Source organism: Schistocerca cancellata, chromosome 2 (assembly GCF_023864275.1).
Source record: "Schistocerca cancellata isolate TAMUIC-IGC-003103 chromosome 2, iqSchCanc2.1, whole genome shotgun sequence".
NCBI lineage: Eukaryota > Metazoa > Arthropoda > Insecta > Orthoptera > Acrididae > Schistocerca > Schistocerca cancellata.
The window spans coordinates 851026067-851049427 of NC_064627.1; the positions used below are offsets into that span (position 1 = coordinate 851026067).

General features: G+C 39.7%; 1 protein-coding gene across 5 annotated transcripts in view; it reads left to right on the plus strand.

The window, feature by feature from the left end:
• The window catches only part of LOC126162780 (serine/arginine repetitive matrix protein 1-like), a 161444-nt gene that overhangs the window by 38826 nt on the left and 99257 nt on the right, over positions 1-23361 (plus strand). For 4 of the 5 annotated variants that reach the window (XM_049919492.1, XM_049919493.1, XM_049919494.1 and 1 more), the window contains exon 3: positions 6166-6354. In XM_049919492.1, coding sequence (XP_049775449.1) covers positions 6166-6354 — 189 coding nt within the window. The remainder of the gene's footprint in view (positions 1-6165; positions 6355-23361) is intronic. The other variant, XM_049919491.1, reaches the window with a different exon arrangement.

Here is a 23361-nt window from a genome sequence, read left to right on the forward strand (position 1 = left end):
ACTACACCTGCCCCCTTGAGTGGGGGGGGGGGGGGGGGAGGAGCATTTCTCTTCCTGTTGCTCCCGCACCACCTACTTCGGGAGCAACACCCCCTCAACCATCTGGGACGCCCATCCCCACTTCTAAGCCAGAGAAGCGTAAATCTTCTTTGGCTTCTCTCGCAAGGAAGGAGTCCCTTTGGGTCACTCCCTTCCCAGGTTTCTGCTAGTGGGAAAGAAGACACTCGCCAGTGGCTGAAAAGCTCAAAAGCAGCTGGTAGTAGGGCTTCACGCTCATCCTCAGTCCCGGAGACCGAGCCAGTGAAGTCCTCCCAACCAGGGAAACCAAAGGAGCAGTGAGACAAATCAAAAAAAAAAAAAAGACCCATAAGACCAAGGAAATTGCGGTGGCACCCACACCACTGCTACCTACAAGCTCTGCTTCTGAGGATGGGGTGGAGATTCTGGTATCCGCTGAGGACCTAGATCTCTCCAGACCCTCAGACACATTGGATATAGTCTGCTCAGGCAATAAGTCGGTGGCAGCAGGTGACTTTGAGGCGTAAACTGCCTCATTGAATGTTCCATGCCTTCCCAGTCTCATGATGTCATCCTCCAGTGGAATTGCGGTGCTTTTTTCCACCACCTGGCTGAGCTACGGCAACTGTTAAGCTTTTCACGTGCTATCTGCATTGCCCTTCAGGAAACCTGGTTCCCGGCAATGCGGGCACCTGCCCTCCGCAGCTATAAGGGATATTACGGGAACCGTAGCGACTATAATCGAGTGTCAGGTGGAGTTAGCGTTAATGTCCTAAACTCAGTCTGTAGTGAACCTGTCCCCCTTCAAACCCCTCTTCAAGCTGTGGCTGTCAGAATAATGATGATGCAGGAAATAACTGTCTGCAATGTGTATCTTCCTCCAGATGGTGCTGTACCCCTGAATGTATTAGCTGCAATGATTGATCAGCTCCCTAAACCTTACCTACTTTTGGGAGATTTAATGCCCATAACCCCTTGTGGGGTTGCACTGTGCTTACTGGCTGAAGCAGAGATGCCGAAACTTTACTGTCTCAGTTCGACCTATGCCTCTTAAATACTGGGGCCACCATACATTTCATTGTGGTTCATGGTAGCTACTCGGCCATTGATTTATCAATTTGCAGCCCAGGACTTTCCCCATCTATCCACTGGAGAGCACATGACGACCTGTGTGGTAGTGACCACTTCCCCATCTTCCTGTCACTGCCCCAGTGTCAGGCCCATGGACGTCTGCCCAGGTGGGCTTTAAAACAAGGTGGACAGGAAAACTTTCTGTCACCGTTGAATCTCTGCCACAAGGTAACATCGATGTGATGATTGAGCAGGTGACCACAACAGTTATTTCTGTGGCAGAAAATGTGATCCCTTGCTCTTTATTGTGCCCAAGGCATAAGGCAGTCCATTGGTGGTCTCCGTGACGAGTAACCAATGGCACCGCACACCGTCACGCCGGGTGATACGCCAGTATGTCGATGACGAATACATGCTTCCAATGTGCGTTCACCGCAGTGTCGCCAAACATGGATGCGACCATTGTGATGCTGTAAACAGACCCTGGATTCATCCGAAAAAATGACGTTTTTCCATTCGTGCACCCAGGTTCGTCGTTGAGTACACCATCGCAGGTGCTCCTGTCTGTGATGCAGTGTCAAGAGTAACCGCAGCCATGGTCTCCGAGCTGATTGCAAATGTAGTCTAACTGTTCGTGCAGATGGTTGTTGTCTTGCAAATGTCCCCATCTGTTGACTCAGGGATCGAGACGTGGCTGCATGATCCGTTACAGCCATGCGGATAAGATGCCTGTCATCTCGACTGCTAGTGATACGAGGCCGTTGGGATCCAAAACGGCATTCTGTATTACCCACCTGAACCCACCGATTCCATATTCTGCTAACAACCATTGGATCTCGACCACCGCGAGCAGCAATGTCGCGATATGATAAACCACAATCATGATAGGCTACAATCCGACCTTTATCAAAGTCGGAAACGTGATGGTATGCATTTCTCCTCCTTACACGAGGCATCACAGCAACGTTTCACCAGGCAACACCGGTCAACTGCTGTTTGTATATGAGAAATCGGTTGGAAACTTTCCTCATGTCAGCACTTTGTAGGTGTCACCACCAGCGCCAACCTTGTGTGAATGCTCTGAAAACCTAATCATTTGCATATCACAGCATCTTCTTCCTGTCGGCTAAATTTCGCGTCTGTAGCACGTCATCTTCTTGGTGTAGCAATTTTAATGGCTAGTAGTGTATGAGTGGGGTGTCCGGAGCCCACTCCTGATTTTTATCCGGGTCAATCCATTTCAAATCACCCAGGCGATGTTGCTCAACATTTTTGATTTTCTTGATTTTTTTTAATCACGACTTCCCTATATACAGACATTCACAAAACACTGTTTTAAAAATTTTTTTGTCATAGTTTTTTTCTGCAGCTGTTTTTACAATGGCAGTTGGGCAAATTTTAGTGGAAATCGACATTTGCGGAAAGTTATATTGCCAAGTTATTTTGAAAGATATCAGAATAATTCAAAAACCAGTGTGCTCAGCATGAAATGAACTTCAGGCATAATTTTTTAAAATTTTTCTATCATGCAAGAGAGTCACTCAAACTCTTTCTATAAAGACTCTGGAAAAATTTATCAATCTTCACTTTTTAATGCCTTCAATTTTCATGAAGGAAGAGAGACTCACTAATAATATGTTATCTCTGTGTTGTGTACTTACATAACTACCTGCAGTAAAAGTTGCAGTCCTGAGAATGCACTCCTGTTTTTTCTAGTGCTTTTCAAAAATGGCCAAAACCCTTCTAACGTCAATTTTCACAGGTCAGTATCTAAAAAGGGACTGAATGAAAACAAGTGAACATTTTACAGAATGTTCATTATTCTCATGGGAATATCTCACAAAAAAAATATGACTGAGACTCAACTACATTGAGAGTAATAGAGCAGCAAATTTCAGTAAAAACGCTACCCCTCTACATGCTCGTGCAGTGCCTAGTTAGCAAACAAGGGCTTGAAATTATTACTGTTGACATTGGTCAAATGATGTTTAAATCATTACATACAATAAATGATCAAATATTTCTAATTTAAATAACAATGGGCAGAGATAACAATTGGTAAGAGTTCTAATTCTTAAAATTAATGGTACATTTGTTGTACTACACTTGCATACAGTATACACATAATAATGTTTCTCCATGTATGCAGATTTAAAACTTCAGTTGTAACTGCTTGCCAGCTGCAATTTTCATTAGGGAGTTAAACAAACATGATATTGCATTGCATAGTTTATCAGTTATGTTGTGTGTTCTACCAGACACTGTTGTGAGTTCCAGTGGAGTCAGCTTTCGTACTATTTTATTTGCAGGCGCCCAAGCGGTGTCATTTTTGGAAAGTTGAAAGGCAGTTCTTGGACCAGAAGGGTGAAAGAAATGCACACAACATAACCATCCGACCGCTGTGTCATCCTCGGTGGAGGATCGGGATAGGAGGGGCGTGGGGTCAGCACACCGCTCTCCTGGTCATAAGATGGTATTCTTGACCAAAGCTGCTACTATTCGGTCGAGTAGCTCCTCAATTGTCATCATGAGGCTGAGTGCACCCTGAAAAATGGCAACAGTGCATGGCTGCCTGGATGGTCACCCATCCACGTGCCGACCACGCCCGACAACGCTTAACTTCAGTGATCTCACGGGAACCGGTGTATCCACTGTGGCAAGGCTGTTGCCGTAGTGGAAGACGGAGATTGGAATACATCAAATAAATAATTGAGGAGTATATTGGGTGTGAGTGCTACTTTGGGATGAAGAGGATGGCAGGGGAGAGCAATTTGTGGTGGATCTCATTAAACCACTCCGAAGACTAACAAAATAAACAAATATCTAGCAATTTTTCTTGTTTTCTTCTTTGGACAAAGTGTGGGCTGACACTATTTTCTCTTCCTGCTGTATAATCGGTCTTTATGTTGTACTAAGTGCAGTTGCACTCAGATTGTTTGAGCGTGTAGCTGTGTTACATATGCCGGTGCAGATACTGTTTCACTTTTGCTTGATTTTTTTGTCTGTCAGTATAAGCTTAGACACACAGAGGGCATGATCATGACATAATGGAATGCTGAAACTTGTTGCCCCTGGAAAAAAATTAGGCATGAAAATACAGCTGTTGGTTTATTTATTGCAAGTTATATATTTTATAATAATTTTCACCTGTTTGATATTTTGAAAGATGTGAGAAACTTTCAGTTGATTGGATAGATTTTGGCAAAATTTAGATAGTCAGAAATTGAGATGCAGCTTTCGGCAGTGTTCAGCATCATGAAGTAGGAGGTACTATGAAAAAGGCACCTCTGTGTGAATTATTTGATGGAGGGGTTGGGAGCGGTATACTTCAGTGCACCCTTCATTGATGTACATAATGAGGAATTACTTTCTAGGTATTTGAATACAAATGACATTATGAAAAGAAACAAAGTATATTTGGGTGATGTTCACTGTGTTGTTAATTGGAATATAAGAGACAGCAAAACTTTTCTCACATTTAATTTGTTATTTCTCATTACATTTCCTGTGAGGAACAAATGTAGGTACGCAAAATCAAATGTACAGTAGCTGTTTTGCACTTCTCAGAATAATAGGGTAAAGTCAGGTACCTCAGACTTAGGAAACTGTATTTGAAATGAGATGGATGTTCTGTAGCATGCACATAATTGAAATAGGAGAAACTGAAAAACAAAAGGGGTGAGGGAGGAATACAGCAGAAATGAAACGATGGGTTATATGAATAGACTGAAAAAGGGTGATATCAAGAAATTCAGGTGAAATTTTGTGTTACTGCAAGAAAAGTATAAAACAATTGGCTAAGAAAACAGAGTGCATAAAAGGTTAGCATTGTGGTGTGACTGACAACAAATAACATAGTAGCAGCTAGGGGGAAAACTGTAGTGGTTGATTGTGCTTTATTCTGACTGTAGTGAACTCAGGATATTGAATTAACAACCAATATATATTAACTATATGTGTTGACATTTGGAAATGGAAAGTTGGATAAAATCTGAGACAAATTTGTTTGAATCAGATTTTGATGGCTTTGGCGTGAAGTGTTGCCAGACTTGCCCATCAAAGACAGAGATCCCTCATTTAGCAATGTTTCGGTACAATGCTTTAAAGTAACAGAAAATGTTTGTCATAATGTTAAGCTGTGTAAAACCAGTCTAGGGAATGAGGAAAAAAACGACGGCAACAACACTGTTGATTAATAGCATTGTTAGATGAAACTTCTTGGCAGATTGAAACTTCGTTCCGGACCGGGCCTCGAGCTCGGGACATTGCCTTTCGCAGCGAGTGCTCTACCAACTGAGCTACTCATGCACAGCTTATGACCTGTCCTCACAGTTTCAAGTCAGTGCACACACCACTGCTGAGCAAAAATTTCATTCTGGAAACGTCTCCCAGGCTGTGGTTGAGCCATGTCTCTGCAATATCTTTTCTTCCAGGATTACTAGTCTCGGAAGTTTTGCTGGAGACCTGCAAGTTTGGCAGGTGAGGTACTGGCAGAAATAAGCTATGAGGACACGTTGCGACTTGTGCTTGGGTAGCTCAGTTGGTAGAGCACTTGCCTGCATAAGGCAAAGTGTGCTTGGGTAGCTCAGTTGGTAGAGCACTTGCCTGCATAAGGCAAAGTTTTGAGTTCGAGTCTCGGTCCAGCGCACAGGTTTAATCTGCGAGGAAGTTTTGTATCAGCACACACTTCTCTGCAGAATGAAAATTTCATTCTAGCATTGTTAGATTTCTGTTAACTATTTGTGCCTAGTTTCAGTGGGAGTGGAAGGAGGAGGTGTATCACCGAATGTTCTTGATTATAATTAAATTTTTGTGTATTTGATGATAATTTTACTAAGCATTAAATAAGGTAAATACAAGATAATCTAATTAAAAACACAGTTGATCTTTAGTTTGAAAACATGTCTTGAACTTGCTCAACATGTAGCCATATTTTTCACTGAAAAAGTGTATTATATTTGTAAACCAGTTGACATACATCACACCATAGTAAGAAGTCATAATTTTGACTAACCAACCAGTGAAGAGTGAACGTAATGTAATTCATTTGACTGTCACCAATTGCTTGAATTTCAGTAGCGAAGTCCCAGAGTTTCCCATGAGACATCGGAGTCGCTCTCCACCAATGCGTGGATCCAAAGTGCGTTCATTCTCTCCAGTGCCACCATCAAAGAGAAAAATGTCTCCTTCATCCAAGAGGGAGCGTGTACCTCGAGATGTAGACAGAGAGCGTTCTGGTCGTATGCCCTCAAGGAAACGTACTAGGTAAAAAAAATTAATTTTAATGTATGGCGTGGAATAATTTTAAGATATTGTTCAGCTTCTTAGCGATGTGAGCAACTTCATAGAAGCATACCATTATTAAAGTTCATTCTTGGTCTACCAATATCGCATGTATGTATGAAAGCTTCGTTCTCGAAGCACCAGAAAGGTAACTAAGTGACATAATGAAGAAGGCCGCTGTGGGGTTTGGAGAATAAGGGAGAAGTACAGCCAGAATTCAAGCTGTCAGGATGGGTTGCTCATGCCTGGGTAGTGCAGTTGGTAAGAAAGTTAGCCACTATAGACAATGTTCTGGGTCCAAGATATTATCGGTTTTCTAATATGCCACAGTTGGATCATCCTGGCAGTCATACACAATATTTCAGCTAGAGACTGATTTCTCATTAGTGAGATGTTTTGGGATGATTTTCAGAGTTCGGAGCACGCTCATTTTATCCCTGTTAGTGTTTTTCTCTTCACCATGGGTTTGCAGTCTTTGTGTTGTGCTGTCTTTTATTGAAGTGTACCAACTCTCTCAGACCTTGTATGTAATGTTGAACATTGTGTTCTGGATATGGCCTTCACCGTTATTTAAGTCCATGCTGAGGTAATATGTAGTATTTAGGTTGATGAGGTTCTTTCCGGTTATGATTTTGATGGATTATCTCAGGGCTGCCCTTTGCAGGAGAGAGCTCTGTAGAGCAGAGGAATATTGCTCTTGGTCTGGGAAGCAGGAGTGCTCATTGCTAGAAGACGCTTCATACAGTGACGTGTTGTCAGCTGCATCATTTGGTGCACAGTGGGCTGAAACTCATTATGTTGCTGGTAGTAAATTCGAGACAACTGCAGTTTAATTACTAGTAAATGTTCTGGTGACCAATTAAAGATCTGGAAACCTAAAGCAAAAGGTCAGAAGAACTGATCACACACATTCAACATTTAATGAAGAAGATAATTACAGTGAACTTTATTAGAAATCAGTTAAAATGAAAAACAAACAACTGCGAGTAAAGAAAACTAGGAAAAATAAATTAACAACTACCAAAATGAATTAACTAATCTACAAGGGTGAGTCAAATGAAAACCTTAAATATTTTTTTAAACATAGTTTATTGTGCAGAAGTGGTAGAAAGCTGTACCACTTTTCAACATAATATCCCCTACACTCAATGCAAGTTCTCCAGCACTTAATAAGTGCATAAATTCCTTTAGAAAAAAATTATTTTGGTAGTCCACGCAACCACTCGTGCACTGTGTGGTGTACCTCATCATCAGACCGCAACTTATTTCCTCCGATTGCGTCTTTGAGTGGTCCAAACATATGGAAATCACTTGGGGCAAGGTCTGGTGAGTATGGTGGATGAGGAAGACGCTCAAAACGCAGATCTGTGATTGTTGCAACTGTTGTACGGGCAGTTGTGGGGCCTTCCATTGTGATGTTGCAAAAGGACACCTGCTGACAGCAATCCATGTCGCTTTGATTTGATTGCAGGCCGCAGATGGTGTTTTAGGAGATCTTGTGTATGATGCACTGGTGACAGTGGTCCCTCTAGGCATGTAATGCTCCAAAATGATGCCTTTTTCGTCCCAAAAGAGAGTCGGCATAACGTTCCCTGCTGATGGTTCTGTTTGAAACTTCTTTGGTTTTGGTGATGAAGAATGGCACCATTCCTTGCTTGCTCTCTTCATTTCTGGTTGGTGGAAGTGAACCCAGCTTTCGTTCCCAGTAACCATTCTTGCAAGGAGGCCATCACCTTCTCATTCAAAGTGCCGAAGAAGTTCTTCACAAGCATCAACACATCGTTCTCTCATTTCAGGAGTCGGCTGCCATGGCACCCATCTTGCAGACACTTTGTGGAACTTGAGTATATCATGCACAGTGTGGTGTGCTGACCAATGACTAATCTGTAAACATGCTTCAATGTCACTCAGTGTCACTCGGCGGTTTTCCTTCACTATGGCTTCAACTGATGCAATATTCCGTGGAGTCACAACTAGTTGTGCCTGACCTGGACGAGGAGCATCGTCCACTGAAGTCACACCATTTGCGAACTTCCTACTCCATTCGTAGACTTCCTGCTGTGACAAACAAGCATCACTGTACTGAACCTTCATTCATCGATGAATTTCAATAGGTTTCACACCTTCACTACGCAAAAACTGAATAACAGAATGCTGTTCTTCCCTGGTGCAAGTCAGAAGTGGGACGTCCATCTTTATACTGAAACTGCAATGGTGTGTGTGCATCTGCACTGTGCTGCCACCTACAGGCCATTCTGCACACTGTTTGTAGCACGCTTACCAACTTACAGGATAATGGTGTGAAATTTCGATTTGTTATTACAAATTTAAGGTTTTCATTTGACTCACTTTTGTATGATCATTTTATCCAGCAATGAACTAACTGCTATGCAATACTAAGGAATCATTCAGGCAAACTGCAAGGTATCGTTCTTCAATTCCACCAATACGTCAAACAGCACTAATGCTACAATGTTTGTTTATGAAACAAACCCTGATGAAATTATGAACATAATAAAATTGTTATGCAATAAAATCTCTAGTGGCTATGATGAAGTACCTGACCTCATATTAAAGGTGTGGGCTCCCCATATAGTAAAGCCATTATCAACCATCTACAACCAATCATTAAAAACTGGCATTTTTCCAGATGCTCTCAAAATAGCTAAAGTCTCACAATTACTAAAGAAAGGTTCCTCTGATTTAGTATCCAATTATAGACCATTATCCATATTAAGCATCTTTTCAAAAATCCTGGAAAAACTTTTTTATGACAGGCTTATAAATTTCATAAAAAACCACGCACCAATCAGCATTCAACAACATGGTTTAACACCCAGACAGCAATTTTTGAACTGTTGGACCACATACTGAAATCAGTTGACCAACATAATATAGCTGCAGGTATCTTCTTAGATCTCTCTAAAGCCTTTGACGTACTAGATCATAAAATACTGCTTGCTAAATTGGAAAGAAGAGGAATAAGAGGTGAGGCTCACAACTGGCTATGCTCTTACCTACAAAACCGCAGACAGAAGGTATCACTTCAATACGATATTAATGTACAGAATAAAATAAATAACACAGTTTTCCTCTCGGAGGAAAGAACAATAAGATATGGTGTTCCCCAGGGTTCTGTTCTAGGGCCATTACTTTTCCTCATTTACATAGATGATCTTGTTGAACGTATGAGCCCACAAAAAACTATCCTGTTTGCTGATGATATAAGCATAGTGTTGACTGGATCTAGCCCTGAATCCCTTCAGACAATATCTGATAACTCTATGAAAAAACTTTCTGAGTGGTTTAACAAAAATGGCCTAATTGTTAATAGTGGGAAAACTGTATGTATCAACTTCCATCTAATTCCCAAATCCAGTCAAAAAACTATCCAAGTGAAGTTAAATAATGGTAAAATTGAAAATGTAAATGCAACAAAATTTTTGGGTCTATGGGTCCAACAAAATTTAAAATGGGACACACATATAAACAACTTATCAAAGAAACTCTCATCATTGTGCTATGGACTAAGAATACTAAAATCTACTACAAGTAAATCCACACTAATGCAAGCATACCATGCGCAGTTCCACTCATTGCTCCGCTATGGAATCATCTTTTGGGGAAATTCAACTCACAGTACAAATATATTTAAACTACAAAAAAGAGCACTGAGGATAATCTGTGGCCTCAAAAAGCTGGAATCCTGTGAATGTCAATTTATAAAACTTAATGTTCTAAGCATCCCATCCCTATTCATTCAAGAAACAATCATATTCACCAGGGAATACCTCTCAAGAACAGGAAAATTAATCCAAAACAATGATATACACGCTCATTATACCAGAGGGCAATCTAATATCCATCAAATTTTTTCAAGGACATCATCATACCAAAAATGTATAACTCATCTGGGTGTCGTATTACACAATAAAATTCCAGAACAAATAAAAACTGCTCCAGATCCAATATTTAAAAATAAACTAAAGGCATTTCTGAAAAGCACTATTTCTATTCAGTACAAGAATTCCTGGAAATTAAAAATTATAAAGTTCCTTTGTAAAATACTGTGATTAGAGTAAAACATTCTGTAGGCAAAATAATAACCTAATTTCTACTATACACAACTATGTTTCAGTTTCACTTCCCAAAATTTTTCAACTCGCTTTTTGAATGTACAAGTACACATTCTATTAGTATTAAAACTTAATTCTCTGTGAAATCTCAATGTTAATTTCATGTTTAATGTAGTTTTTAAATGACATTGTCCTTCTGTTGTGTTTCCAGTTGACATTTTCACTATTCTCTAATCTCAGTGATTATTTGTGTAAATTTAAAGTAGCACTACATTGCTTACATGTTTCTTAGTTCCCCATGTAAATTGTTTGTATTCTCTGTATGTGAAGTTGCTATATTCATCAATGAACAATTTTGTGTACATTTTTTAAAATGATATTTGTTAAGAAAAATGACTTGTCCTATGTCATGTGTACTTTGTACAATATGTGATCCACAGTGAAATACGGCAAATGTTATCCCGGCTGACTCCCACAGTTGAAATGCGGCAAATGTTATCCCGGGCGAGACACAAATTGAAAATATGCTCACTATTTTTTATTTACTTAAATTTGCCATATTTCGTGACAGTACCTTTTCCATTAGACGTTTACACGGCGATATAGTCTTGGCTTCAGTTGTCCAAGTATGATTCCACAATGCATCTTTGTTGGTTGCAGAATTGCCGTGGTTCAACGTGTTTCTCTCATTTTGGTGTTTCAAATACAGTTTCTTCAAATGTAGTTTCTTCTTTTTTTTAGTTAATACAAAAATAATAATAACATACTTCAAAATTATTTATGACGGCGACCTTCACATTGTTCTTCCGTCAACACCATGGTCAACACACACCAAGAGTTAGCTGCCGACTGACTACAGTCAAAGACGACTCTAGCGTCAAAGATATTTTACACCACACACAATCTTCCAGTTGTAATCAGTCTCTTTGCTATTCTTCGATACATTTTCTAATAGTAATCAATATGCTTTTACTCTCAAAAACAGAAGTAAATTAACATATAATAAGACAAATTATAATAAATCCTGACAAAAATATAAGAAAACATTTACAATTCGGTATCGACAAATACGGTAAAAAAAAATAACATCTCCCAGATCCATTACAACAGGACAAATAAATAAATACAAATACAATACAAATACAAAAAGTAGGGCATGGAAAATCTTTGGAGAATAGTTTGCTGTTATCGTCTCCTCAATTTCTTTGCTTTTGCTTGGTTAGGACTCTGTGTTTAGAATGATTTTATTGTGAACAATTCAGCCTTGGAACACATTTAGGATGATTATCAGATATGTTTCATCTTTCTTATGTTCTACACCTTTGCACAAGAAAATGAATTGCTCGTAGTTGTACATGGATTTGAAAAAATGTGTGCTGTATGTCTTTGAAGTTTCAGGAAATGTTAACTATGATTGATATCACTTAGTCCTTCTCATCTGATACTTGTCTTTTAATTTGTTCCCACACTGCAGTTCAGTTATTTCCATTATAAATTTCGTTTACTTCAGGTCTATGGTCACAAATTTTTATGTCATCAGACTACTGGTTTCGGTCTATAATGACCATCTTCCGATCTGCAGCAAAATTTGAGTGTGGGGAAGGGGGGGGGGGGGGGGACAAATACAACTAGCAGGTAGTCTACAGCTTAAAACAATAAAATAGACCATGATGAAAAGTATTACTGACACATGTGCAAATGTGCACTTTAAATATGATGAGGCATATCTGTTTTAATAAAAACATGCTCTAATATACTGGAGCCGTAGTGGCATCATCAAATGCTAAACACAAAATCAGCGCCAGGATTGTCAAACGTATATAAATAATAGTATACACAAGTCATCTTATCAGGAGCTCTGCTATTCAAAACAAACTACTGTACAGTAACCACAAAATGTTTATGTTGCAAGTTTCATCAGATGTTGCTACTGTAATTATATACTTGTATTCTTCAACGATAATTATATGGTGTAAAATAAAGGAGATACAATCAGTTAAGTCTGTAATGGGCTGGTAATGCATAAGAGGCATTACAGTAATAAAAAGCAGTGAAATGAAACAGGACAAAAGTTAGATTGTTAAAATGGAAAGAGTTAACAAACAGTAATTGACATATGCTCATATGGTGATATTCTAGGTAATGACGTAAATAATAAACAGCTTTCTGAGTACACAGAATAATATAAAAATTAACGTATAAGTCCATTGCAGACTTTACTGATCGTATCCCCCTTCATTTTACATGGTACAATTATCACTGAAGAATATTTGTACACCTACAGTAACGACTTCTAGCGAACTTGAAACAAACATTTTGTGGCTACTGTACAGCAGTTTGTTTTGAACAGTAGTGCTGCTGGCAAGATGGCACTTCTGTATACTATTATTTATATGTTTGACAATGCTGGCACTGATGTTTTTATAAAATAGGTATGCCTCATCATACTTAAAGCGCACAAATGGACTTGTAGGTCAGTAATACCTTTAATCATGGTCTGTTTTATTATTTTAAGCCATAGACAATCTGCTAGTTGTATTTGAGTTTCTTCCCATATATTGCTGCAGATGTGGAGATAGTCATTATAGACCAAATCGGTTAGTCGGATGACAAAAAAAAATTGTGACCTTAGACATGAAGTAAAGGAAATTTCTTCTATTTTTGGGTCGCTGTTAAATTCGTGACCATGTCACAGCTTGTGAGATTTCCATTATCTTTGTGTGATTTACACAATCAATGTCCACATGGTGAAAAAAATTCCTCTGTGCTCCCTGGTGCAATATAACGTCAAACCTTGTTTCAAATTTGGTTAGCACCTTTTGAAGAATGTCTATATACTCTCCAAGCAGAATGTCCTAATGGTACAGTGGTTATCATCCTTTTACTAATGAGATGTAGGTTGGAGTCAGATTCTCATTGATTTCTGTTGATTTTTTTCTGGTGGGAAGGTCTGGTAGCAGATCCACTCATCCTTGTAAGGCCAAATGAGAAACTACTTAAATATAAAGTTGATGAAGGTGACCTATAACTCAATGAAGATGTGAAGATGTGTCACATTGAAAGCCCTGAACCAGACTGGGTCACCATAAATGGTATTATGGCAGTGGAAGGTGAACCATTTTCTTTCAAAATCTTGTCATTTGAATAAGCAGGAGGAGGCTAGTGCTACTTAATTAATGCCAGAAGTTTGGCTTTCCTTATCTCTACACTTTTTAAAAATCATCTTTTGACCATTTATAGTCTTAAGTTTTGCAGAAATGAACACAGAACAAAATTTGTACCACTTGATGCCTGCATTGATGGCAATGAAATGTTGGCCAAACACTTCTGTTTGGCAATACTTCTAGCACACTGTCAAAATGTCGGTATTTATTCACAGTGCAGTGTGTATGAACCCAATGACAACTATAATTCTGATGCTTCATTTCTTTCTGAAATCTAATTTATTGTGCTGTCTTAGCATGTACAGTATATCCTTTCATTCGCATAAGACGAGCTGTCTATTCTGGCACCTTTTGAAACTAAATCCAGTAAACGGAACAGTGTTTTCAGAGTTTATTAGCTAGTCTGGAAGTGCACTTCTATGCAACAAAAGCTGAAGTTTCTGCAAAAATTGTATTTCTGTATATTGTGATATCACCACACCATTGACTTGCTGATCCTTGTGTTTGTCAGCATTTCCTTGCAAACTCCGTTGCCTTCTCAGTCAGAACTATCTCATCATTCTTCTTCTCATTGTCGGTGATGTTAACATCAAGTGTGTGTCCCATCTGTAAACCACCCCCTTCTCTCTCTCTCTCTCTCTCTCTCTCTCTCTCTCTCTACCCCTCTCCCCTTTATCCCAGCTGACTACTTTGTGCCAGCACCGCAGTCTAGAACCTTCGTGGCAAATTAACTGTGAGCTGAAATGGGACTTGAACAGTTTCAAGTAGTGTAATCATCACAGCATCTTGCACTGCCCAGTATTGAGTGACAAAAGGCAGTTTATGAGGAACCATCCGTCTTAGAAACAGTTCAGATGTACTGAGAGCATTAAGGAACTAGCAGTAATAGTAGTTGCTTTTAGTAATGACAAAATTCATGGTGGGTGTTTTGACATAGTTCATTATTAATTCTGCTTACTGCATGGAGTTCATAATCAATTCTGCTTACTGCATGGAGTTCATAATCAATTCTGCTTACTGCATGGAGTTCATAATCAATTCTGCTTACTGCATGGAGTTCATAATCAATTCTGCTTACTGCATGGAGTTCATAATCAATTCTGCTTACTGCATGGAGTTCATAATCAATTCTGCTTACTGCATGGAGTTCATAATTAATTCTGCTTACTGCATGGAGTTCATAATTAATTCTGCTTACTGCATGGAGTTCATAATTAATTCTGCTTACTGCATGGAGTTCATAATTAATTCTGCTTACTGCATGGAGTTCATAATTAATTCTGCTTACTGCATGGAAACAAAAGAATAAAAATAATGTTATAGAAACACTAATACCTCATAATATTAACATTTATTTCCTTGAGAAAATATGGAGAACAAGGAATGAGTTTTTCTATGTTAATAGGGCTGGCTATTTTGATGTTGCAATTTTCATAAAAGTGATTTTGAGGACTTCTATTTGTCCTCTTGTTTATGCATGCTATAGGCCTTTTTGTCTTTACATTGCAAAATGTAAATTATATTTTGCATCCAAACCGTGGAATATCCAGGATGGAATAACAACTATATGGAAAGGATACATTGCTACTTAACACACAGAGGAGGCATTGACTCGCAGACATGCACAGCAAAAGGGAATAATATAAATATTTCAGCTCAGAAATAAAAAAAACCCTGTCACATTCACACAAAAGTGGTGCACATACCCATAGTCAATGTCTCCGGGCACTAAGACCATCAGGCCTTGTTGTTTTGTAATATTGGCACAGGAGAACATTCTTAGGAGAACTATGAACTGCTCATTCAGTCTTGGCAAAGTGTTACAATATCAGTTACAGGCTGATGAGTGACAAAATTACAGAAACCATTAACATTACCTGGTAAACTCGGTAAGTACAGTCTATTGTCAGAACAGCAGGGTTGTTTATCAATCACTGTGTTTAGGTGCGTTCTCAAATATGGTTTTCTATAAATCAGTTTCTCAATTCCACTTCTGATTGACAATGTCTCCAGTTCAATACCGATTCTGAAAACTCATTTCTGGTTGCTGTATTTCAGCTTCCACAATTGGTTTTCATTCCACGTAAACATTACACTCCATTAAAGTTGTGATTAGAGTGTCAGGTAGGCACTTGCATTTGAAAATGTTGCTTAATACGGATGAAATCATTCTTGTTGAGAAGTGAAAGAAAAAAGAAAGAAAGAAATATTGTTCAGACCATGAAATTATTAATTTTCTGCATTTAATGGATGAGAAGCACTATTTGCACTTATTAAATATAAAGGTACACACACATGCTGCTATATTTATGGACTTAGAAAAAATGAATTTAATATTCTGCTTAGCTTGCTGATTTTAAAGTTGCTGTACTCGTGGTGGCAAAGGTTGTCGTACACACTCAGTGGCTGGTGACATAGTACATGCTTATTCCGTCTGCAGGATTAGGGATGTATCTGTACTCAATAGGAAATGTTTTAGCCTCTCCATGTCTCCAAAATATTTCATAAGTGATCACTTTAAACTTTTCTCCACAACATATATGGTCATCTGGGTGGGTGTAATATGTTAATTGACATGAATAAGATTTTTAATTCCCCCCTCCCCGAACACTCTCATCATTCTTTTCCTTAAGAGTGTGTATGTTGTACTTTGGTCTACTGACCTAACTTGGCGAACGTTAGGTTTTCTCTTTGTTTTCATTTTTGACAGTTTTTAGTTTACTTTCCATTGTCAAGGTGTATTTTCGAAATCGTACAAATAAAATTGGTTTATTTGATTACGTACATGTTATTGAATTATTACTGCTTGTATTATGGAAGACTCCTATACATTGGTTACCCTGGGAGTATGAAGGACTCAGAAACGCCAGTCAGTGTGTAAGGTCAAACAGTGAATTTGCATCAAGACTTCAAATAACTACAGATGGAAAGACAGCTTTTATGAATGCGAAACGAAGTGAAAAAGCAGTTTAGTGACCTCCGTGCTCAAAATGCTACATATGACATTAAGTTCTTCCCACAAGTGGCGAGACAGACTGCAAATATGACAGACAATTCACCTGCCGAAACCAGTGTAATTTCCATGCTATGAATGCAAGTGCAAATTCTGAAATGCCTACCGGAGAAACCAGACTGTGTTTTACTATCTTAGAATTGGTGTTTACAGGAACCTACATTACTATTAATACCACAAAATTTGCTGCGGCACTGCAAAAGCCACCATTAAGCTAATGACAGAAATTTGTGGGGCCCAGCATTAAAATTAGACTGTTGCCAAGGTTGAGAATTAGTGGAGTATGTCAACAGTGCAAAGTTGGCAGACATGAATACGAACTAGTGGGAGGACTTCCAGAAGCAATAGGCCGTTTCTCTCGGGTACACAGAGATCTTGTGGGCCATTTCCACTATCAGAGGGGTACACACACACACACACACACACACACACACACACACACACACACACACACTGATAAAAAAAAGTTGCAGCACTAAAAAATAATTAATGTAGGAATGAAATTTCGGAAATACATTTATCTAGATAACATGTTGTTGTTGTTGTGGTCTTCAGTTCTGAGACTGGTTTGATGCAGCTCTCCATGCCACCTTATCCTGTGCAAGCTTCTTCATCTCCCAGTACCTACTGCAACCTACATCCTTCTGAATCTGCTTAGTGTATTCATCTCTTGGTCTCCCTCTACGATTTTTACCCTCCACGCTGCCCTCCAATACTAAATTGGTGATCCCTTGATGCCTCAGAACATGTCCTACCGACCGATCCCTTCTTCTGGTCAAGTTGTGCCACAAACTTCTCTTCTCCCCAATCCTATTCAGTACTTCCTCATTAGTTATGTGAGCTACCCATCTAATCTTAAGCATTCTTCTGTAGCACCACATTTTGAAAGCTTCTATTCTCCTCTTGTCTAAACTAGTTATTGTCCATGTTTCACTTCCATACATGGCTACACTCCATACAAATACTTTCAGAAATGACTTCCTGACACTTAAATCTATACTCGATGTTAACAAATTTTTCTTCTTCAGAAACGCTTTCCTTGCCATTGCCAGTCTACATTTTATATCCTCTCTACTTCGACCATCATCAGTTATTTTGCTCCCCAAATAGCAAAACTCCTTTACTACTTTAAGTGTCTCATTTCCTAATCTAATTCCCTCAGCATCACCCGACTTAATTCGACTACATTCCATTATCCTCGTTTTGCTTTTGTTGATGTTCATCTTATATCCTCCTTTCAAGACACTGTCCATTCCGTTCAACTGCTCTTCCAAGTCCTTTGCTGTCTCTGACAGAATTACAATGTCATCGGCGAACCTCAAAGTTTTTATTTCTTCTCCATGGATTTTAATACCTACTCCGAATTTTTCTTTTGTTTCCTTTACTGCTTGCTCAATATACAGATTGAATAACATCGGGGAGAGGCTACAACCCTGTCTTACTCCCTTCCCAACAACTGCTTCCCTTTCATGCCCCTCGACTCTTATAACTGCCATCTGGTTTCTGTACAAATTGTAAATAGCCTTTTGCTCCCTGTATTTTACACCTGCCACCTTTAGAATTTGAAAGAGAGTATTCCAGTCAACATTGTCAAAAGCATTTCTCTAAGTCTACAAATGCTAGAAATGTAGGTTTGCCTTTCCTTAATCTTTCTTCTAAGATAAGTCGTAAGGTCAGTATTGCCTCAGGTGTTCCAGTGTTTCTACGGAATCCAAACTGATCTTCCCCGAGGTTGGCTTCCACCAGTTTTTCCATTCGTCTGTAAAGAATTCGTGTTAGTATTTTGCAGCTGTGGCTTATTAAACTGATTGTTCGGTAATTTTCACATCTGTCAACACCTGCTTTCTTTGGGATTGGAATTATTATATTCTTCTTGAAGTCTGAGGGCATTTCGCCTGTTTCATACATCTTGCTCACCAGATGGTAGAGTTTTGACAGGGCTGGCTCTCCCAAGGTCGTCAGTAGTTCCAATGGAATGTTGTCTACTCCGGGGGCCTTGTTCCGACTCAGGTCTTTCAGTGCTCTGTCAAACTCTTCACGCAGTATCATATCTCCCATTTCATCTTCATCTACATCCTCTTCCATTTCCATAATATTGTCCTCAAGTACATCGCCCTTGTATAGACCCTCTAGATACTCCTTCCACCTTTCTGCTTTCCCTTCTTTGCTTAGAACTGGGTTTCCATCTGAGCTCTTGATGTTCATACAAGTGGTTCTCTTATCTCCAAATGTCTCTTTTAATTTTCCTGTAGGCAGTATCTATCTTACCCCTAGTGAGATAAGCCTCTCATCCTTACATTTGTCCTCTAGCCATCCCTGCTTAGCCATTTTGCACATCCTGTTGATCTCATTTTTGAGACGTTTGTATTCCTTTTAGCCTGCCTCATTTACTGCATTTTTATATTTTCTCCTTTCATCAATTAAATTCAATATTTATTCTGTTACCCAAGGATTTCTACTAGCCCTCGTCTTTTTACCTACTTGATCCTCTGCTGCCTTCACTACTTCATCCCTCAAAGCTACCCATTCTTCTTCTACTGTATTTCTTTCCCCCATTCCTGTCAATCGTTCCCTTATGCTCTCCCTGAAACTCTGTACATCATCTGGTTCTTTCAGTTTATCCAGGTCCCATCTCCTTAAATTCCCACCGTTTTGCAGTTTCTTCAGTTTTAATCTACAGCTCATAACCAATAGATTGTGGTCAGAGTCCACATCTGCCCCTGGAAATGTTTTACAATTTAAAACCTGGTTCCTAAATCTCTGTCTTACCATTATATAATCTATCTGAAACCTGTCAGTATCTCCAGGCTTCTTCCATGTATTCACCCTTCTTTTATGATTCTTAAACCAAGTGTTAGCTATGATTATGTTGTGCTCTGTGCAAAATTCTACCAGGTGGCTTCCTCTTTCATTTCTTAGCCCCAATCCATATTCACCTACTACGTTTCCTTCTCTCGCTTTTCCTACACTCGAATTCCAGTCACCCATGACTATTAAATTTTCGTCTCCCTTCACTATCTGAATAATTTCTTTTATTTCATCATACATTTCTTCAATTTCTTCGTCATCTGCAGAGCTAGTTGGCATATAAACTTGTACTTCTGTAGTAAGTGTGGGTTTCGTATCTATCTTGGCCACAACAGTGCGTTCGCTGTGCTGTTCGCAGTAGCTTACCCGCATTCCTATTTTCCTATTCATTATTAAACCTACTCCTGCATTACCCCTATTTGATTTTGTGTTTATAACCCTGTAGTCACTTTGACCAGAAGTCTTGTTCCTCCTGCCACCGAACTTCACTAATTCCCACTATATCTAACTTTAACCTATCCATTTCCCTTTTTAAATTTTCTAACCTACCTGCCCGATTAAGGGATTTGACATTCCACGCTCCGATCCGTAGCATGCCAGTTTTCTTTCTCCTGATAACGACATCCTCTTTAGTAGTCCCCGCCCGGAGATCCGAATGGGGGACTATTTTACCTCCGGAATATTTTACCCAAGAGGACGCCATCATCATTTAATCATACAGTAAAGCTGCATGACCTCGGGAAAAATTACGGCTGTAGTTTCCCCTTGCTTTCAGCCGTTCGCAGTACCAGCACAGCAAGGCCGTTTTGGTTATTGTTACAAGGCCAGATCAGTCAACCAGCCAGACTGTTGCCCCTGCAACTACTGAAAAGGCTGCTGCCCCTCTTCAGGAACCACACGTTTGTCTGGCCTCTCAACAGATACCCCTCCGTTGTGGTTGTACCTACGGTACGGGTATCTGTATCGCTGAGGCACGCAAGCCTCCCCACCAATGGCAAGGTCCATGGTTCATGGGGGGGGGGCTAGGCTAGATAACATATTTAAGTGATTAACATTGCAAGATAACAGGTTATTGTAAGTGTGTGATAAGCCATTGCATATGTGAAATGCTGGTATATTAATAACCGATGTAACCACCAGAATGTTGAAATCAAGCATGCAAATGTGCATGCATTGTGCTGTACAGATGCCGAACCTACATCTTCATCTACATCGATACTCTGCAAGCCACCATACAGTGCGGGGCGGAGAGTATCCTGCACCACTGCTTGTCATTTTCTTTCCTGTTCCATTCGCAAATAGTGGGAGGGAAAAACTTGTCTATTCGTGTGTGTATGAGCCCTAATTTCTTTTATCTTATCTTCGTGGTCCTTAAGCACAATGTATTGTGGCGGCAGTAAAATCGTTCAGCAGTCAGCTTCAGATGCTGATTCTCTAAATTTTCTCAATAGTGTTTCTCGAAAAGAATGTTGCCTTGCCTCCAGGGATTCCCATTTGAGTTCCCGAAGCATCTCTTACGTTTTGTTCGAACCTACTGGTTACAAATGTAGCAGCTTGCCTCTGAACTGCTCTGATGTCTTCCTTCAATCCAACCTGGTATGGGTCCTAAATATTCAAGCAATACTCAAGAGTAGGTCGCACCAGCTTTCTACAGGCAGTCTTCTTTACAGGTGAACCACACTTTCAAAAATTCTGCCAGTAAACTGAGGTTGAACATTCACCTTCTTTACTGCAGATCTCACTTGCTCTTTCCACCCCACACCGCTTTGCAGCTTTACAGCTGGATATTTAAATGACTTGACTGTGTCAAGCAGGATGCTAGTTATAAGGTAACAAAACATTACAGATTTTTCCTATGCATCCACATGAGCTTACATTTTTATACAATTAGGGCTTAACTGCCATTCATCACATTGACTGGAAATTTTGTCTAAGTCATCTTGTATCTTCCTACTATTTGTAACAGTTTGTAGCGTCACTATGGTGCCAACTACTGCTCAAATTGCTGCTGCAGATGCAATACAGTGCACCATAGCCATATGCTGAATATGATGGTCTCTCCCTTCTCGGTAGTGCCATGTGGCTGGCTGCACACTGATTTTCTCACCATACATTCTCGTGACCACCACTGCTAGCAGTCATGTATAATTCTACATCTACATGATTACTCTGCAATTCACATTTAAGTGCTTGGCAGAGGGTTCATCAAACCACAGTCATACTATCTCCCTAACATTCCACTCCCGAACAGCGCGCGGGAAAAAGAACACCTAAACCTTTCTGTTCGAGCTCTGATTTCTCCTATTTTATTTTGATGATCATTCCTACCTATGTAGGTTGGGCTCAACAACATATTTTCGCATTCAGAAGAGAAAGTTGGTGACTGAAATTTCGTAAATAGATCTTGCCGCGACGAAAAACGTCTTTGCTTTAAACATTCCTGTTAAGTATTTCTGCAATATTATAGAAGGAGCATCCAGTTCCTTGTAGCCCTATTGCATGACCTAATTCAAACTCAGTGAGGTGCTGTTAATAGTGTCTTTGTTGCGTTAAAGAGATTCTTGAGTAACATCAACTCACCACGCCCAATCTCAAAGGTAACTGTCACAACCATTGCAGTATGTATTTAAACTAAACCTGATTTGCATCCTGCTTGCATGTGATGTTAAGGAAAGACGCAGCGTGTACCCACTGTAAAAACTGCCATACTGTGAACCTTTCCAAACACTAAAAAGTACAGATCATATGGCACAAGTAATGTGCAATCGCAAACAACTAATGGTGTCATTGGATTTGGTCAAGCCAGCATATTTGCTGACACCAGATGCTCCTTTACACAGGCAGGAAATCTGAGACTCCATTTTCAATGTGGGAGCTGAACAACGCGTACAGTCCCAGTTTACCCGATACTGTGCTACAAAGCCTTTTTCTGTCCATGCGAAAGAACATCTTGAGCAAATTGGTGTTGCAGATATCCAGTTGTTGAACAGAGATGGAGCAAATATTCTCCCTGGAAGAATGGCAGGCTTATTCTGAACTTGGACATGGCAGAGTACAACAAGCATTTAGTTTTAAAATGAGGTTTTAGTGACAGCTTATCAGAGTATCTGGATCACATGTTGGTTTTAACCAATGGATTGAAGCAAGGGGACAATGTTGGGTGTTCCCACATTTTCTCACTAAACTCCCCATTCCAAGCCACTTCTCAGTGTACTATGCTGTGGGCAGTCAAAAATGCACTTGAGCACAGGACACTTGTTGGTAGAGAGAAGTTTCTTGTCTGCACTGACGCTCTTAGTGCTCTGCAGGCTGTTCAGCAAATTTTCCCAGCAGGTAGGATAGTTCTGATGGTCCATGACACTATCCACCTTCTGCATAGACAGAAGAAACAGTTGACCTTCCACTGGGTCCCTGGACACACGGGAATTGAAGAGAATGAAGTAGTTGAGAGACCAATGAAAGCAGCCTGCCAGAAAAATGCCACACCTTAACTTTACATCCCCCTGCAGTCTGTTGTGTCATGTGTGACGAAGTGGGTGTTGGCTGAGAGAGAGATGTAAACACAGTAGTGAATGTCCGTGTTTGCCTTCCGTAAGTTGCTTCATCTAATCTTGGTAAATCTGATATGTGATGCCACTCTCTCGTTAAGAAAACAATTTTTTTTCCAGAGAATATACTATGTGATGAGCTGTCCTATCAGTGGTTGATGTTGGTGCAACATTTCAAAAACATTGTGAAATGTTTTGACCTGATGTTGTATAATGTCCACTGTGAATTGCTCTTAACAATTTGTGAGGTACCTATTTGATAAACATCATAGTTTGAGAGAGATTACACACAAACTCCCGTGTGACTCACTGCAAGTAAACATTTTTTTTACTGTGTGAAAGGCTATTTTTAATACTTTAGTAACATTTTTTTTACAGTG